At 40.2% G+C, this 19,598-nt stretch overlaps 1 protein-coding gene across 3 annotated transcripts in view; it reads right to left on the minus strand.

Moving 5' to 3' along the window:
• The window catches only part of LOC131692392 (potassium voltage-gated channel subfamily H member 8), a 192,083-nt gene that overhangs the window by 108,222 nt on the left and 64,263 nt on the right, over nucleotides 1-19,598 (minus strand). For all 3 annotated transcript variants that reach the window (XM_058979408.1, XM_058979409.1, XM_058979407.1), the window contains exon 5: nucleotides 6,121-6,258. In XM_058979408.1, coding sequence (XP_058835391.1) covers nucleotides 6,121-6,258 — 138 coding nt within the window. The remainder of the gene's footprint in view (nucleotides 1-6,120; nucleotides 6,259-19,598) is intronic.

Raw genomic sequence — 19,598 nt, forward strand, 5'->3', positions numbered from 1 at the left:
GATACCAGATAGTTTTCTGAAAATAGCTACGTCTAATATTTGAAATACCTCGAAACATTTTTTTTAAAAGCTAGTTGATAAATTCTATTTTATTCGAAATTGTGTTTCAAGTTTATTTAGTATGCTTATTTGGCATAGCACTATATGTTGAAGTCCAAAAGAAACAGATTTAGATCCGCTTTGAACTTGGTAGATAATTTTAGAATTTTTTTTTCGAAAATAAAGGAAACATTACGGGATGAAATTAGGAATAAGTCTGATGGTTGTAAATTAATTGAATTCAACGAAAATTTAATTTCTTTATGATTAACTTTAATTGATCGGTGTTAAGTCAGACGAGACTAAGTCGCAAAATCTTTAAAAAATGAGATAATTATAGCAATGGATAAAGAATTTCTTCAGATACATTTGGACATTGAACATGTAAAAAGTTAATGGCGAATTATAACGTAAAGCATACCGCGATCCAAACTTTGAACCCGTTTTTCTCGAAATCAGTACAATGCACAGTGTTTTAAAACGTCGTTTTCGTGCTCAAAATTAATAGCTAGACGCCGTTAACTTTAGCAGTATAGCTTGTTCGGAGAAGTTCGTGCCTTTATAGTTGCGCATCTACAGCAATATATTTTCAGTAATTAATTCATCTATAAGTGATATACGAAATTTATTTCGTGAACTAATTAAGATAGAAACTTTGTATCTTCGGCAAAGTTGTAGAAAATATTACTACAAATGAAATTGCTGAAGACACTATATATCTAACTTTTAAAGTTTGCGAATTATGGAACATGTTATATATATGTTATAAGACTCCTTAAAATTGTTTTTTTTTCATGATAACTTTTTTAGTCATTCTCCTACGTTCTTAGAATCTTCCACAAATTTATTTACGGTACCGAATCACATATTTTTGAGGAAGAAAATAACTTCCTGTCTGTTGTATTTACAAAAATATTCCAAATTCTGCGATATTTTTAAGGTAACTCTCACCTTTAATAATCCGTTAAGAAGCAAACAACATCACAAAATACTGAAAGTACTACCTATTTACTTTCATCTAGTGGCTGATTTCCCGAGTATTATGTTCAGAACAAGTCAGTCTTCCCGAGTATTATGTTCAGAACAAAATATTTTGCAGGGGTATAAAATATGACAGGGGTATAAAAGATGATTGAAAATACCGTTTCTGAGAGCAACATTTAATTTGTCCGATAAATTATGCACCACTGTGCATACCAAAAATCAGTATGAAGTTCCAACTACCTCATAAGCACCTTACTTAAAGTTTTCAGCGTGAAAAAACACTTTTTTTGTATTTTTTAGAAATTTGCGTGAAGCAAATTTGTCAAAACTTTTGTAGGTATATTATAGTGTATCATTTCAATAACATGGTGTAATTTTTCTATTCTAAAATATCGACAAGTGGCTCGGTGACGAAGCATTTTGTAGAACGTCTCTAGAAAAACATGATTTGCGGTATTACTTGCCATTCCATAACTACTTGATCGATTTCTTTCAATCTTTGCATAGACATTCTATTTAAAATACCTAACTCCTACGTTGAGTTTTTGAGATAAATTTTCAATTACTATTCTTACTAAGGGGTTCAACGTCGATAAATGTAAGGAGATACGTTTTTGGCGCTCGGACATTCTAAGGCGCTGCGAATGTATCCGTAAGCCTGTGTCATCGAGTGGATGAATTCTATCAGTGACTTGGGAGTGTTATTTGACACTTCGCTTCGCCGCCCACAACATTGCCACAATGGATGAAGCTTTTGATCCATTGGGCTTTATGAAACGGAACACTACTGATTCCGAGGACTTAACGCGTTGAAATGTATATATTGCGCAATGATCCGGAGCATTTTGAAATACGCTGTTCAAGTATGGACGCTATATAACGCCGCTCAAAGTAATCGATTGGAGCGTGTTCAAAGAAGCTATGTACGATCTGCTCCAAGAAAACTGCCATGGAACGACACAATCCGTTTGCTATCATATAATAATAAATTTATGCTGCTGTATTTACCAACGCTTGAGTCTCGTCGTACCTTCTTGCGAAGAATGTGCATTTTCGATAGGTTGTCGAGAAATATTATTTGTTTGTTCCGCCTGAGTTATAAGAAATCGTTCGTTGGGCACCCTACAGTATACGGCCAGAATAATCCGGTAGACAGATATTGCAGCACATTTAACGAGTCTTACGAATTGATTGACTACCATTCTACTAAATCCAGGTATAAGTTAGCATATATAAACTTTTAACACTATAACAATAATTCATTTACACTTAATATGTTACCGTACCGAAGCCCAATGCCCCTCTCGCTCTGGTTGTTATACATGTACTGTTTATGATCTCATGATCGCTTTTAGTGGCCCAATCGTCATTAATTTAAGTCTACTTTGTGCTTTATTTATAATATCTACTGACGACTATGTTCTAGGAATAGTGAAAAAATAATGAGACAGATTGTAAACAATTTAAAATGAATGAGTGCATTTTAGTACCATATAGAAAGTGATCGCATGTCAGTCCCATTCCAAATTTAAATTATATTTCTGAAATTACTTCAATGGCTCAGTATTGGAAATCAAAATGTTTTAAATAATTGAATCCACCTCAACCTTCTATGTAAAAGTTTGACACTAAGTGTCGCTCCTCTCTCCACTCTTGCAGTGATAACTTGCATTCGTTGCTTCGTACCACACACATGTAATTTTAGAGAAATTCATGGGACATACAGGCGACCCGACAGGCGCGAATATCTCATTGAATGTCAATCTTTGAGAAAAAAACCAACCCCTAAATCGTCTTTTCGAAGTAGCTGAATGACCGGTGGATAAAATTCGTGTTTACTAGCCTGTTTTCAAGAATTTATTATAGTACAACAATCAGGAGCGGATCCAGAAAAAAATTTCGGAGGGGGTCCAAAATTTCGACTTTTAAATGTTCATTGTACAATACGTAATATGTAATACCCTCATTTAATTAAACTCAGTTTTGGTAATCGAATCTGGTTTGCAAAGATTTTGAACTTATAATGAATTTAAAAAAGAAACTTTTTTAAAAATTCTCAGGATGTTAAAAATTTTGGGGGGGGGGGGGGGTCCGGACACCCAAGACCCTCCCCCTGGATCCGCCACTGACAACAATGACATTAGACTTTTCAAGGAAGGTTTACAATGCTACACCCGATTGGCACACCCTAATTTCACTACCGCCAAAAGAGATCACCCGAAAAATGTGATAGTGTTGCATGCACTATGGGAATCGTATTGAGCCTGTGATAGAAAACTGATTTTTACTGAAATTTTACTCGTCTATTCCCAAGGAAGATACTTTACAGATATTCGCGAACTATTAGGTACTATCTTAGCTCTATGCTTATTGTGTTAACACTCATATTGTGCCAAGTATTGAATGCATAGGTTTATTCGATTCGATGTTATACTGATTTTGGCAAAGGGCCTTTTGGACAAATAATTTTGCGAACCTTTCACCACACGGTCACAAAACATACAAGACTGCGCGAATAAATTTTAAACAATTTTCATGCAGTCTTTCGAACCACAGTCATATAAAACTGTTCCATTTTTTGTGTTAAAGTTCATTTATATTTTCTATGCAATAAATTCCCATCGGTGTGCCGGAACATTTGAGATTGGTCAATTGAAATAACTTCACCCAAATTTCTAAATTGAAATTTCAGAAATCTTTTATCTTATTTCGGGGTCGATGAAAGGAATGCTGGTGTGAGGGTGGTTCAAGGGGAGGGGGAAGAGGGTGGTATGTGTAAGGATAAGCGAGGGGAGGGTGGGGGGTAATGCGACGCCCAACTGCATATTATATCTTCCATTTGAGATTTGGGTTGAGAAAATCGGTTCAGTCATCAGCGAAGAACCGATGTGACTTGTGAAATATGTCCGGAAGTCGGGACTTCCGGCATTGTCGATAGAGGACATATATTCAAAGAGTATTTGATTGGCAATCAGTAATCTAGAAGTAATTTGGTAACCGTTTCAATAGATTTTTAGCCTCTGAGGTAATACAATTGTAAAGGTTTATAAGGAAAATTTCAGTGTGACCTTACTAACCAATCTGTAATTCTGGAACCAAACGTCATAACCGAATGAAAGCCAATAGCAGTTAGTGGGAGTATCTTATCTTTCATTTAAAATCAAGTTTCAAAAAAATCGATGAGATATTCGCTGTGAACTAATCTTGCATACATTTTAATATGTTGATCCGTAACTCCGGATCCGAGAGCCGGATCAACTTAAATATCAGTATCGGCTTATGGGAGCGTTCTTCCATTTAAAGCCAATTTAGTGTAAATCGGTTCAGCCATCTCTGAAAAACTTGTGTGAGTTTGAATGACACATACCCATATACACAGACATTTTCCTTTCTCCCGAGCCTCGGATAAAAAAGTCGATTTTTAGAGTGATCGCATACCCTTTCTTTATATGAGAAAGGCAAAAAAGTATCGTCACAAACATTACATCCGCAGCCGAATGTGGATTGAGGAGACCGAGGCTAGTTGGCGGTGTTTTCAGTTTTCATTTTTTACCGCTTTCATTTTGGTAGATCTTGCAAAGTAGAACACGTTGCATGAAAGGGCAGACTGTTGGCAACATCTCCTAATTTTATGAAAATGTTTGATACGTTGTCTTCATTTCTAGAGACAAAAATATGCGACGCGGAAAAGCCACCAACGTACTCCAGCCCCGGGGTAAGTTGGCGGAATGCCAGAAAATAAGTAATCAAATGGAAATTCGATTACATCAGTGGTCTTTATGAAATGTGCCAATTGTCTTTTTAATAAAACTGTACATTATTCGACACTTTTCATTGTATTTCAGTCTTAATACCCCGTAATTTTGACTTCGACGAGTACTCCATATTCAAAAGCAAATTTTCGAAATTCTTCAGGCGATTGTCCGAAGTAATTTTCCCCTGTATTGACAAGAGACACGAGAGAAAATTTCTCTTACTTTGGAGTGAATTCCAGAAATGAAAATATTTCATGGTTATTTTTGCATTGTAAATAATACCGCCAACTTGCCCCGCGAGCATCACCGCCAACTTGCCCCAACCGCACATCTTATAAAAAATGATTTAAAAATTACTTTTGTGTATGGATAGGTATAATATCTATACGGATACTAAAAGCTCTTTTCACGCACTATCGAAAAATATAATCATTCTGCGAATAGATTGGTAACAACCTTAAATAACACAAAATGTTTTAAATTAAGAAAATTTACAAAGTATGCTCAAAAACACAATACCGCCCACAGCTTCTACAAAACAAAATGGTGTGCAACAAGAACACAATTGGATAATGAGTTTTACATTACTTGAGGTTCACATAGAGAGACAGCGCTTTATGTCTAATAGAAACGGAGAAAAAAGGATTCTGCCAACTTACCCCAACCACCAACTAGCCCCGGGCTCCCCTACTGTCCATAACATTATAAGTTTCCATACCTCTAAAATTTAATGTTTGTTCGTTATTTTGGTTTATTTTTCAATATTCAGATACAATTGTATTGGTAATGTATCAAATGGGTATGAAATGTGCTTGAACTAAAACTGTTCACCTCAATGAAGAAATCCACGGAAAAACAAAAAAATGGTAAGGGATAAGTATCTCGCATAGTCTCTCGGTAAAGTTCTACGAAGGTATGGTTTAGCAAAGCGTAGTTTTTTCTAACCTAACGTACATTATGCCAATCGTCCATTATGCCTAACGTATATTTTGCCAATCGTCCATTGTGCCCAACGTCCATTATGTCAAATATCTTTATGGCTGACCCTCACATTTCAATAATAACGATCGCCGTTAATTTTCCTCAGGACATTTATTTCGGTTAAGGATCTATTCTACAGAATATCTAATTAAAAGTGCAATTCACAAAACAACTAATGTAAACTCTCACTACAACTACAAAACTTCCAAAGTTCCTCAGCATATAAATATTATTCATGGATGGTTCATGGCCCTGCTGGATACGGATCACTATTATGTATGACTACATTTCAAAGCGTTCAAATTACAAAGGCAAGCATTGAGTGACACCGAGGGTATAATATATGTATATAACCACTTACCGCTATCACACTCGTCCGACATCGACATCTCCGACATCTTTGCGGTGGTAACATCCTTGTGGGAGGCGAGAAACAACACCACTTCCCGCTTCTCGTTTTTGATGGGGACGATATCCAGCAAACACCAAAACGGCGTACCTAAGAGAGTGAGTGAATGAGCAATTAGACCAATCCTGTTCCTGTCTAAACCGTAGCTGATATTGTAAATTTTAATCTTTCATGCAAACACATTTAATTTAAAACTTTTATTAGTACCATTTTCCAGAACATTTACAGGAAATTATCCATTAACTGCAAGACGTGAATCTACGTACAAAAAGTAGAAGAACAACGTCATAAAATATTCACTTTGTTAGGACACGGCTCTGTAACGCTTCAAGCTTACGCGCTGTAATAAATTATTTATATCCGCAGGCAGCATCTCGACTTCGTTTAGCCGCTGGTACTATGTGCAGAAATGAAATTACGTACAAGCGTTCAAGCTACATTCAAACACATGTTTTTTCAACAACCACGCAATGAGTGTCAATAAAATTATAAGAATGGTAAATTATTCCTAATGCATATAATGGTGTAATTATTAGAGTGGGCACAGTTGTACGGAAAAACGTAGACTTGGCCACAAAAAGCCAGTACCAATTTTTTTTTGGTTCCATGCCAAATTTTAGGGTCGATTGCTTATGACCCGGCGTAGCGCAATGCGTTTGAAATTTGTATGAGAATTCGTATGGTAAAACCTTATTTCTTGTATTTTCATTTCTAGAGACTCCAAATTTACCTGGTTAACCCATTATTGCCCAACCTACTATATATAGTAGGTGCTAAGAAGAACTCCTATTACTAAAACAATAACGCAGACCAGGCATTATCAATGAGTTAATATTGTTAATATACTCTTGCAGAATACGTTTAGAGAAGTTAGAGTGGTTAAACTGGTGTTTATGTTTTGTTTTCAATCAATTTTTCCTTAAGGGGTTACACATTTTTGTCATGATGAAAAAAATCGAATTTTTGTAAATTAGATATTCTGAAACTACATACGCTGAGGAAAATTTTCTCAAAATTTCATTAAGATCGGAATACTACATCTTGAGTTACAGCTATTCAAAGACAGCTACCCATCGACCACTGGTAGGCGGCGCGTAGTGCTTGATACGCTAGACCGTTGACTCGCTGCACCGACAGTAAAACTCGATTATCTCGGAGTTGTATTTTGTTGAAAAGTTCATTCGCGGCGATCACGATATCTCAAGAACCAATTAATCGATCAATCTGAAAATTTCACTAATTGTTCCTTATTATATCAGCTACCTTAAGTACAGAAAATACAGTAAGTGGGTTGAAGTTAAGGTCACTTCTACACGAACAACAGTGGAAACAATCCACATCCTCGATGAACTTTTCTCTGCCTATGGAGTACCTACAACGCTTGTATCCGATAACGGACCGCAGTTTACCGCTACAGAATTTAAACATTTTCATCAGATGAGTGGGATTAAATATCACAAACTTTCTGCGCCGTACCATCCAGGTACGAACAGCCAGGCGGAGCGATATGTCCAGACTATGAAGCAGGCTCTTAAATCCATGGGCACAACGAAAGGTTCTCTTAAAACGAACATCAATGAGTTTCTTCGGCAATATCGAAAAGCTGCACATTCCGAGACGGCCGAATCATCCGCCAAACTTTTTTTGGGGCGCAATATTCGTACTCAGCTAGATTTGGTGAGACCACTTGATGCGAATACGAGAATCACGGAGAAACACAAAGCGAACTTTAACACGCCATTCCGATCATTCACTCCGGGAGTAGTATATTTTTTTCTGGAAACGTCCGAAGGGATAAGTGGATTCCAGGAATTATAATAGAGCAGATTTGGGAGATTTACACTACAAAATTGAATACCGCGGAAAGTATGTAAAACGTCATGTCGATCAAATTTAGCTTTATCGTCACAAGGAAAGCAGCAATGAGTGCTCTGACTCGTCAACTTTTCTCACACCATTACATGCACCACGGGTACCCGATGAAAAAGGTGAGCTGCCACGGCGGGTGCGTCACTATGATTCTGTAATGACGTCACAAAATCAGTCATCCGATTCGATGAACAGTTAAGAATTTTCTGTTGCACTCGGATCTCCAGAGGAGCGTTTCTCAACACCGTGCAGTAGTCCAGAAATGCAGACTAGAAACGCTGATCTAACAGTTCTGCGCCGTTCAGAAAGACAACGCCGTCCACCTCTGAAATTTTCCCCGTAGAAGGGTAGAAATGTTGTGTATGTCCTTTTAACTTACTGTTTTTGGTTCAGTGCATGCTGCACGTGAATATGTTGAAAAAAATAGCAATCAGTTCTTCGCCATGTTTAAAATAGTCGACGTTATAGTCGGATGTAATTTCTGTTTGAGAATAATAAATGTTTCGGTCGAAAGTTAAATCGCGTCGTTTCGATTAAATAAGAAACTCTCACATACACGACAACTATTATCACGATAATGATCAATACTATGAATAGTACGACGAAGTCGAAGAGCTCCCCAGCACTTCAAGCGCCGACGTCGCTGAAGAAAATACAGCATAAAAACCCGATACAACTGCTTGCGAGAGGAATTTTGTAGAGTGGAACCCTATATGGTGAGGCCTACCTTACCATATAGAAATTTAAAGACCACAATAGGCACCTTTCCATTCCTGATTGACACAAGTGCAAACATCAGCATAATTGATCCGAAACTAGCCTATTCATATAGCATTTCTAAACCACATAGTTTTTCAGCAAATGCCATATCCAGTGCGAATGGAAAATTTGACGCAACGTCAGCAATAGACATTAATTTTTTACCCAAAAATTTATCATACAGCGAGGTTTCACTTCATTAGGGTGACCATACGTCCTGCTTTCCCAGAACATGTCCTGGTTTTGCATTAACTGCCCTGGTGTCCTCGGAAGTCGAGGAAAATGCTTGATTTGTCCTGGTTTGCTCCTGTAAGCCTAATATATTTCTATTTATTCAGTCTTCGCAGATCGCAGTTACGACCGACCGCAACCATAACTGCAACGTATACTCATCCTCAATCGGAATGCGACAACAAAACTTAATACAGTCGGTGTTTGAAACTAAACAGTAAATTCAACAGCAAATTTGCAAAGGCAGTTTAGAATAACTGAAGTCGTCGTTATACAAGCCCACCACACTCGTTACTAATAACGTTTAAAACCTTGGCCATAAAGGAAAGATACGCTATGGAAGACACCATGCAATACGTCGTTGACCATGATAATGTTAGGACCACGATACCCGTTTATATTGACAATGATAAGATTGATATGCGTCTGAATGATCTACACCTGGGTACTATTCATAAATGTATAACAACCATTATGTCGGAATACGCAACGGTGGAATCCTTTAAGTTTGAAACCTGGAGAAAATTTTTCTAGGTATTTCCAACGGTATTTGTTTCGTGAGAATGCGAATGACGGAACCTATTCTTTCATATCTGAACTTTAAATTCAAAGCAAAACGCGTGACCAAATCTCAAATCACGTTGTGCACGTATGCAGGACAGACCGCTACGTGCCCTTCGTTGTTACACGAGAAGACACACTACGAGAAACCATGTACACAAACCTCTAACGAAGCAATATCAACTGCAAGCATACCACACAGGCCTTCATCAACATCAACTAAATCACAAACCACCGGGGATGCAGCTCGGGCACCAATGAATACTGGAACAACAGAACATACGCACAACGTGAACGATCGTTGTGATGCGCCCACTACTTCCCAATCAACTACCAGTACCACCGATAATAAAGTAAATAACAAAGAACACGGATAAGCGATCGTGACCCGTAGGCCCCACAAACAATTCAAACGAGGTAATCGAGAAAGCCCATACAACATTAGCAGCGAGGATAGCATGAACTAAAATGATAAACCGAGAGAAAGCGATTCACAAGCAACAAGAGACAATGAAGTAAATGGATCTTCAACAAGAAATAAGATCTTTATTCAAAGTAACAAATCGCGTACAAAAAATCCGATGGATATACAATAAGATTCGATTTATTTATTTTTATTTACACATTGATAATATTAAAAGTTCCACGGCTCAAGTAATGCATTGAGGCGTGTCAAATAAATGAAATAACTAATGGACGATTAACATGCCTTCACGCCTGGACGCTGAACAGCGACTAACCGCCGAGTCTAGCATCCTACATAACAGGGAGTATATTATGTCGCGCTTAAACCAGTGCTGCAAAATTTCAAAATCAGTTACTTATTTCTGCTTGTATTTACCGAAACCAACATTCAGATTCACCGCCTCCCTCATTCATTAACTTCCAACTGACTGAAACTTCATGTAGAATTAAATGCTTTAGTGCAGAGGACATATTAATTCCTTCATCAACCAAAGCATTTATTTGTTTTTATGTAGACAGTTTGAAGGCAGAAGCTGGCATCTTCTACATTTTCGAGCATAAGTAAACTGAATAATCTATATCTGGTGCACTTTTGCTCAATAATCCCACTCATAGGTAGAATGGAAACATAATTCAGTTTGCTTCTGAAACCGAACATGTCCGAACCTGAATGCGCTGTGTCGGGAGAACGAATGACGAGGGAAACGAACCGAACATTTCATTCATCGCGACGGGCATGAATTGAATTTGGTTTTCTTTCAAGTTCACGAAGGGATGTCATTTTTTTGAAGCTCGGGCTCAAACTGATATCATTTACACCAAGCTAACCGCCAGTTTTCATATAACAATCGATTAAATGGACAATTTTTTGGTAACAACGGTAGATTTTGCAGCTCTCAAATCGAGGGATAATGGTTATCATTGGAGATTGCCAGGCATAGCGCAGGGAAGCTACTTGGGATCGCTGATGTATCTGATTTACGTCAATGTCGTGTTTTTAGTACTGAAAATTCCTCGCCGGTCCTGCACAGACCATCTCAGCATGAAACGTTTGCTGATAGTGCATGAAACGTTTGCCTTCGTCTAAATCCGAAAAAGTTCTTACTGATCGAATTCCGATGAAAGACTTTCTGGTAGAGCGCTTCCTCCCAGACGCCCAGAACTTTTTTACTGTCGAAGCTCTCCCTGCCAGACCACAAAACTTTTTAACTGCCGGAAACATGCGGAAAAGGTAATGTCGATAGTAACGGGGGGAAGCAGTACCCTTTCGACTGTCCTGGTTTTTTACTCGTCTGATATGGTCACCCTACACTTCAAGCACACATTGATCTAAGTAACAACATTTTGTACCTTAAGAATCACGACGGGAAGCTGACAATACCCCTACTTCAATATATTCCCAAGGAAAATTCTTCTAACAATCTCTTCAGAACATCACATTTATCTTCAAACGAACAAGAAAAAATTACATGAAATACTTGAGGGCAACAGATCAGTTCTTCACGAGCCAAACTCGAAATTAACGTGTTCTACGACACTTGAATGCTCGATCAATACCACAGACTGCATAATCGAGCACCAAAGAGTTTATCCCTACCCAGCAGCCTATACGGAAGAAATTCATTCGTTATCGAGCACTCAGTCGAGATAGAAGTCTTTTGTCATCGGTCCGTACACTCTATAGCGACAAATAGTGTTAATCCGCGTTCAAGGTTATTTACACACTCTGCGCCTAGTTGAGGTTTCAGTATTTTTTCCCTTCTTTTGTGTTTCTGTTTCTGAGTACCGTTAGCCGGTCAGTGAAGTGAAACGGTGTTCTTCTAGTAAGCCGTCTGGATACCGTTACATACACAAGCTAAGTATTAGTTTTCGTTTCCCCTTCTTGGTTGTCTTAATAACGTGCACTGGGCAATAGGCCCGTGCAAAAATGACTTCCCCTGACGGCGGTTCATCTCAAGGTGAGATGGACGTCGAAATAAAATCGGCTCCCCGGCTCAAGGTATATCCGAGCTCGGCCACCGGGCCATTTGTGATCTTCTTTCGGATCAAAGAAAAAAAGTGTTTGAATCTGTTGCAGATTTCTCGAGTTCTGACGGATCGGTATTCGGCCGTGACAGAAATATCGAAAATTCGGCCTGATAAGCTTCGGGTGGTGGTTAACAGTTCAACTCAGGCAAACGATATTGCTGGATACGAGCCCTTTACGAGGGAGTACAGGGTGTATATTCCAGCTAGCAGGGTTGAAGTCAGTGGGGTCGTTTCCGATTCGAGTCTGAATTGCGAGGACCTGCTAAAATATGGGACTGGCTGTTTCAAAGACCCCATGCTTAAGCCAGTGAAGATACTGGAATGCAAACGTTTGCATTCAGCATCAGTCGCAGCTGACGGGAAGAAAACATACGTCAACTCAGACTCTTATCGGGTGACCTTCGCCGGCTCTGCCCTGCCTAATTACCTCCTTTTTGACAAGGTTCGTCTACCTGTTCGCCTCTTTGTGCCGCGGGTCATGAACTGTACTAATTGCAAACAATTGGGACACACAGCCTCCCATTGTAGCAATAAAGCCCGCTGTGGGAAATGCGGTGGGAATCATGCGGATGATTCCTGTGGTAGAGATGTCGAAAAGTGCCTTTACTGTGGGGGAAACCCACATGATCTCCCTTCATGTCCCGCGTACTTCAGGGACGCTCTAAGCGATCTTTTGCAGAAATGCTTAAGATAGCTACGCCACCTGTCTCTACGAACATCTTTACCAACTTGTCTACTGACGAAGGCGACTGTGATGAACCCCAGGAGGGAACATCTTCTGCTGTGCCTAGAAGTAGTAGAAAAAGGAAGAACATTTCCTCTTCCAAGCTTCGTCGTAAAGGCCAGAAGGTGTCTCTTCATGGTCCCCCTAAAATAACTACTCAAGGAAGTACTGGTGCAAAACCGAAGCAAGTCGCTCCCGGTCTCAGTAACCTGAGCTCAGAAAAGGAGTTCCCAGCACTTCCAGGAACATCAAAAACCCCAAGTGTTCCCATATCTCAGCCAGAGAAAGAAAACAGTGCTGGCTTAATAAATTTCTCTGACATTGTGGACCGTATTCTTACAGCGTTAAACATTTCTGACCCCCTTTAAAGTATCTTGATAAGCTTTCTCCCCGCAGTAAAAACATTCTTGATGCAGTTCACTGCGAAATGGCCCCTCCTTTCAGCGATTGTATCCTTCGATGGCTAATTCATCGAACGAGGTCAAGGATTTAATCACTGTTCTACAGTGGAATTGCAGAAGCATTATCCCGAAAATCGATTCGTTTAAAATCTTACTAAATAATTTGAAATGCGATGCATTTGCCCTATGCGAGACATGGCTCACTTCAGAAATGACCCTACACTTCCACGATTTTAATATTATTCGCTTGGATCGAGAAGACTCTTACGGAGGAGTACTTTTGGGGATCAAAAAGTGCTATTCTTTCAATCGGATCGACCTCCCCTCGACACCAGGCATTGAAGTTGTCGCTTGCCAAACCAGAATTAAAGGCAAAGAACTTTGCATTGCTTCCACCTACATCCCCCCTAGAGCCTCAGTTAGCCACCGACGTCTTTGCGATATTGCGGAACTCCTCCCCGCACCGAGGCTAGTTTTAGGTGACTTTAACTCCCACGGCACGGCATGGGGTTGCCTTCATGACGATAATCGATCTACCCTACTCCATGAGCTTTGCGACAACTTCAATATGACTATTTTGAATACGGGTGAAATGACACGGATTCCTGTCCCTCCAGCGCGACCGAGCGGCTTAGATCTGTCCCTCTGCTCGACATCGCTGCGGTTAGATTGCATGTGGAAGGTAGTCTCTGATCCCCACGGCAGCGACCATCTGCCAATCGTAATTAATATTGCTAACGGTTCAGGGCCACCGAATACAATCAATGTTTCGTATGACCTCACACGAAATATTGATTGGAAGAGCTACGCGTCCGCGATATCCGAAAAAGTAGAATCGACACAAGAGCTTCCTCCGGAGGAAGAGTACGGGTTCCTGGCTGGCTTGATTCTCGATACCGCGATTCAAGCTCAGACTAAACGCGTACTAGACGCGAATTCACGCGGGCGTCCTCCCAATCCATGGTGGGACAAAGAGTGCTCAGACGTGTACGCGGAGAAGGCCGCTGCGTATAAGACCTTCCGGGACGACGGGCTGCCAGCTAGCTACCGACAGTACGCGATGGCGGAAACGCGCATGAAGAGTTTGATAAAAGCCAAAAAACGTAGCTACTGGCGCCGGTTCGTCGACGGACTAACGAGAGAAACATCGATGAGCACTCTTTGGAGTACGGCCCGGCGCTTACGAAACCGAAACAGTACCAATGAGAGCGTGGAATATTCAAACCGTTGGATATTCGATTTTGCCAAGAAGGTTTGTCCGGATTCCGCCCCGGCACAGAAGATCTACCGCGCCGCGTCCCCTCACAATAACGCGAACGAAACACCGTTTTCGATGGTGGAGTTTTCACTTGCTCTCTTATCATGTAACAATAAAGCCCCAGGGCCAGACAGAATCAAATTTAACTTGTTAAATAATCTGCCAGACTCTGCCAAGAGACGCTTGTTGAATTTATTTAATAAGTTTCTTGAGGGTAATATTGTTCCTCATGACTGGAGGCAAGTGAAGGTCATTGCCATTCAAAAACCAGGAAAACCAGCCTCCGACCACAACTCGTATCGACCGATTGCGATGCTGTCCTGTATCCGAAAGTTGTTCGAGAAAATGATCTTGTTTCGCCTCGATAATTGGGTTGAAGCAAATGGCTTACTGTCAGATACACAATTTGGTTTCCGCAAAGGCAAAGGGACGAACGATTGTCTTGCGTTGCTCTCAACAGAAATTCAAATGGCTTATGCTAGCAAAGAGCAGATGGCATCAGTTTTCCTAGATATAAAGGGGGCTTTTGACTCAGTTTCTATCAAAATTCTTTCTGAGAAGCTGCACCAGCATGGTCTTTCACCGACTCTAAACAACTTTTTGCTAAACTTGCTGTCTGAAAAACATATACATTTTTCGCATGGTGATTTATCGACATCACGAATTAGCTACATGGGTCTTCCCCAGGGCTCATGTCTAAGCCCCCTTCTCTATAACTTTTACGTGAATGACATTGACGAATGTCTTGTCAATTCCTGCACGCTAAGGCAGCTTGCAGATGACGGTGTGGTCTCTATTACAGGTCCCAAAGCCGTCGATCTGCAAGGACCATTGCAAGATACCTTGGACAATTTGTCTGCTTGGGCCCTCCAGCTAGGTATCGAGTTCTCCACGGAGAAAACTGAGCTAGTCGTATTTTCAAGGAAGCGTGAACCAGCGCAACTACAGCTTCAATTAATGGGTCAAACTATTGCTCAGGTTTCAACTTTCAAATATCTCGGGGTCTGGTTCGACTCTAAAGGAACCTGGGGATGTCACATTAGGTATCTGAAACAGAAGTGCCAGCAAAGGATCAACTTTCTCCGTACAATAACCGGAACATGGTGGGGTGCCCACCCAGGAGACCTGATCAGGCTGTACCAAACAACAATATTGTCGGTGATGGAGTACGGGAGTTTCTGTTTCCGCTCCGCTGCGAACATACATTTCATCAAACTAGAGCGAATCCAATATTGTTGTTTGCGTATTGCTTTGGGTTGTATGCACTCGACACATACGATGAGTTTAGAAGTGCTGGCGGGCGTCCTTCCGCTGAAAAATCGATTTTGGGAACTCTCCTATCGATTGCTCATCCGATGCGATATCTTGAACCCGTTAGTAATTGCAAATTTCGAAAGGCTTATCGAGCTCAATTCTCAAACCCGATTTATGTCCTTGTACTTCGATTACATGGCACAAAATATCAATCCTTCTTCATACTATCCCAACCGTGTCAATCTCTTTCATGCTTCTGATTCAACTGTTTTCTTTGACACATCCATGAAAGACGAGATTCGTGGAATCCCGGATCACATACGCCCGCAAGTGATCCCAAGCATCTTTCATAGTAAATTTCGAGAAGTCGACTGCAACAAGATGTTTTACACCGACGGGTCAAGCCTCGACGGCTCCACTGGCTTCGGTATATTCAATCAAAACCTCACCGCCTCATTCAAACTCAATGATCCTGCTTCAGTTTACGTCGCAGAACTTGCTGCTATTCAGTATACCCTTGGGATCATTGATACTTTGCCCACCGATCATTACTTTATTGTCTCGGATAGCCTCAGCTCAATCGAGGCTCTCCGTTCAATGAAACCTAGAAAGCACATTCCATATTTTCTGGGGAAAATCTGGGAGCGCCTGCGTGCTTTGTCTGCAACATCGTACAAGATTACCTTAGTTTGGGTTCCCTTGCATTGCTCCATTCCAGTTAATGAAGAAGCGGACTCTTTAGCTAAGGCGGGCGCTTTGCAAGGTGACATATATGAAAGACCAATTAGCTTCAGCGAATTTTTCAGTATTACTCATCAGAGAACCCTCGAAAGTTGGCAAACATCATGGAGCAATGGTGAACTGGGAAGGTGGCTACATTCGATAATCCCTAAGGTATCGACGAAACCTTGGTTCAGAGGGATGGATGTGGGTCGGGATTTCATTCGCGTGATGTCTCGGCTCATGTCCAATCACTACACGCTGGACGCACATCTCCGGCGTATTGGGCTCGTGGATAGCGGTATCTGCGCTTGTGGCAACGGTTATCACGAAATCGAACATGTTGTCTGGGCATGCGCCGAGTACTGTTCTGCCAGATCTCAACTATTCGATTCCCTTCGGGCCCGAGGAAGATCACCCAATGTCCCGGTTCGAGATGTACTAGCAAGCCGCGATATTCTCTACATGTCCCTTATATACACGTTCCTCAAAACCATCAATATCCAAATTTAAATGCCCCTATCTTTTCTCTTATCATTCCCAGAAGTGCCCTCTTCCGCCTACCGTACCCCAACGATGGTTTGATACGACTCCAAGACGAGACAAAACATCTGTCGAATGAACCAACAACACGAGATCTACAGTACAACATCACACGCGCAGCGCGGTGTGTTCCCGATCCGTATCTGAGCCGTACTACGAAATCGTCTCGAGGAACCCCTGCCGGCTCGAGGAAAACCGCCCGGCGTCCCAATACTTGATACATCCGTTCGAATCTGTAATCCGGGCCGTTGATTCCTGATGCCGGAAACTGAAGTTTATATCCCCCCCCGTTCAGTCTTGTCCACCCTCTCTCCCATGTCTCTGATACACAGATGTATGTCTTCACCCCCTTCTCCCCTTGAATATCTTCCCAAAACTTATGTGCCCCCCTATCTTCTAGTGTTAGTTGATCAATCCATTCGAATCTGTAATCCTGGCCGTTAATTCCTGATGCCGGAAACTGAAAGTTTATATCTCACCCCCCCCCCCCCCCCCCCCCCCCCCTTCAGCCTTGTCCACCCACCCTCCCATGTCTCTGATACACAGATGTATGACTTCACCCCCTTCTCCCCTTGAATATCTTCCCAAAATTTATGTGCCCCCCTATCTTCTAGTTTTAGTTGAACAATATTTAATCTCGTTAAGAAATGCGCAACAGTACCACTACTTTAAAATAGTCCTAATTAATTCCCCTTAATCTTGAACCACTCTTTCTAGTTATCTCTAGTTAATAAGCTTGTAAAATGTTCCGCTTAGTTAATAATTATTTTTTCTACAATCTCCCTTCTAAAAATCATAAAGTGAATTACTATACAAAGAACACACAAATGACCCGTCCCCCAAATCTTACGAATATTATATTATACCCTCTTTGATATGTATAAGTTAGCTGTAGTTTTTTTTTAGTTTTATTTTATAAAACAAAATAATATTGAAATGTGTATCCCCCTAGTTTTAAGAAATTCAAAATGTAAAACAATGAAAAAATGGCACCTTTAAGCTAACGCATACGTGCCTTATCAAATAAACAAATTGAAAAAAAAACGGAAGAAATTAACAAACAAATTGACAAATTACTAGCCGATGGCATTATACGACGATCGCATTCCGCTTGGAGTTTGGATTGTTCCAAAGAAAACAGATGCATCAGACAAAAAAAGTTTAGAATGGTAATCGATTATAACAACAAAAAACAATAGCAGACCGATACACCATGCCAGAAATTAATTATATAATAGAGCAGTTAAAGGGTCAAAAATATTTCACCACTCTGGACTTAGCATCTGGTTTTCACCAGATACGAATGAAAGAGATATAGAAAAAACAGCTTTCTCAATTAACAGTGGGAAGTATAAATTCACACGAATGCTATTCAGGCTAAAAAATGCCCCGACTATTTTTCAACGAGCCATTGATGATGTGCTAAGAGATCAAATCGGAAAGATTTGTTACGTCTAGATAGACGATGATATATTTTTTGGAAAACTATACTATACCGTATCACTTTAGCGAAATCAGGGCTAGTTAACGAAAAGATTTTAAGTCAAAACGAACTTCATGTGATAGTACAAAATTTACTAAGACAGAATTTAACAATTCACACACGAAGCAATAAATTGAAACATCAGGAGCAACCAACGATAGGGAGATGGCTCTTCTCATAAAAACACCCGTATTGGACAGAGGGCAGCATAATTTTTAAGAAAGCGGAACTCCATCCAGTCTTACGAGATAAACAACAAATCCATTTGAAGCACTCCTTTTATTTAACACATACGAACAGAGACTACATAATCAAAACTATCGCAAACTATTTACGACAAAACGACATACGTGTAGCAGAGCTATAGACCAACCTTCGGTAATCAGATTGCTGAGTGGACATTTATGTAAACAGATAGCTAGGTAGCTTAGTACCAAGTTGGATATAATAAAATCAGTCTTGTTAGAACCGCAGTAAGTTACGTTTGTGTTTTTAAAAAGCCTTTCCGATCGCGGAAAATTTATGTCGCGCTATTCATTCAACTTTCAGTCAAAATATCTTATTTTTGCACGAAACGGTTTTGAGCAGAGAGAAAAACTAACTGCGTTATAGACATAGGGGAAGATGGGGTAAAACGCACGCCCTAAGGAAATATGATCACAACTCAGCTAAAGAACATCAATTAGAAGAATTTAATTAATGATATCGTTTAGGCAACATTTTCCTCTGTAATCACAATCATAACGCTTTGCAAAATATTCAAAAACATAAAAATAATTCCGTTCTACAAAATTATTAAAAATTACCATTTGAAAAATAAGCGGGGCAAAACGCACCTGTGCGGGGGCAAAATGCACCACAACAACGGGGCATAATACACCACAATAACGGGGCAGAATGCACCGCAACAACGGGACAGAATGCTCAGTGAACAAGCAAGTAGGTTTGTTTTCTGACAGGATTTCACCAAAGTGTGCCATTAAATAGCCTTAGGTGATGCAATCAGTAGGTTTTCAGAATGATTTTTCTGTTTTCGATTAAAAACCAGCAAAATCAAAGAAAAGGGTATTTTGCCCCCAATGGAGCAGAGATGTAAATTTAGCAAAAAGTGGATTATTTTGCAGATTTTTCATA

Source organism: Topomyia yanbarensis, chromosome 3, assembly GCF_030247195.1.
Source record: "Topomyia yanbarensis strain Yona2022 chromosome 3, ASM3024719v1, whole genome shotgun sequence".
Taxonomy (NCBI): Eukaryota; Metazoa; Arthropoda; class Insecta; order Diptera; family Culicidae; genus Topomyia; species Topomyia yanbarensis.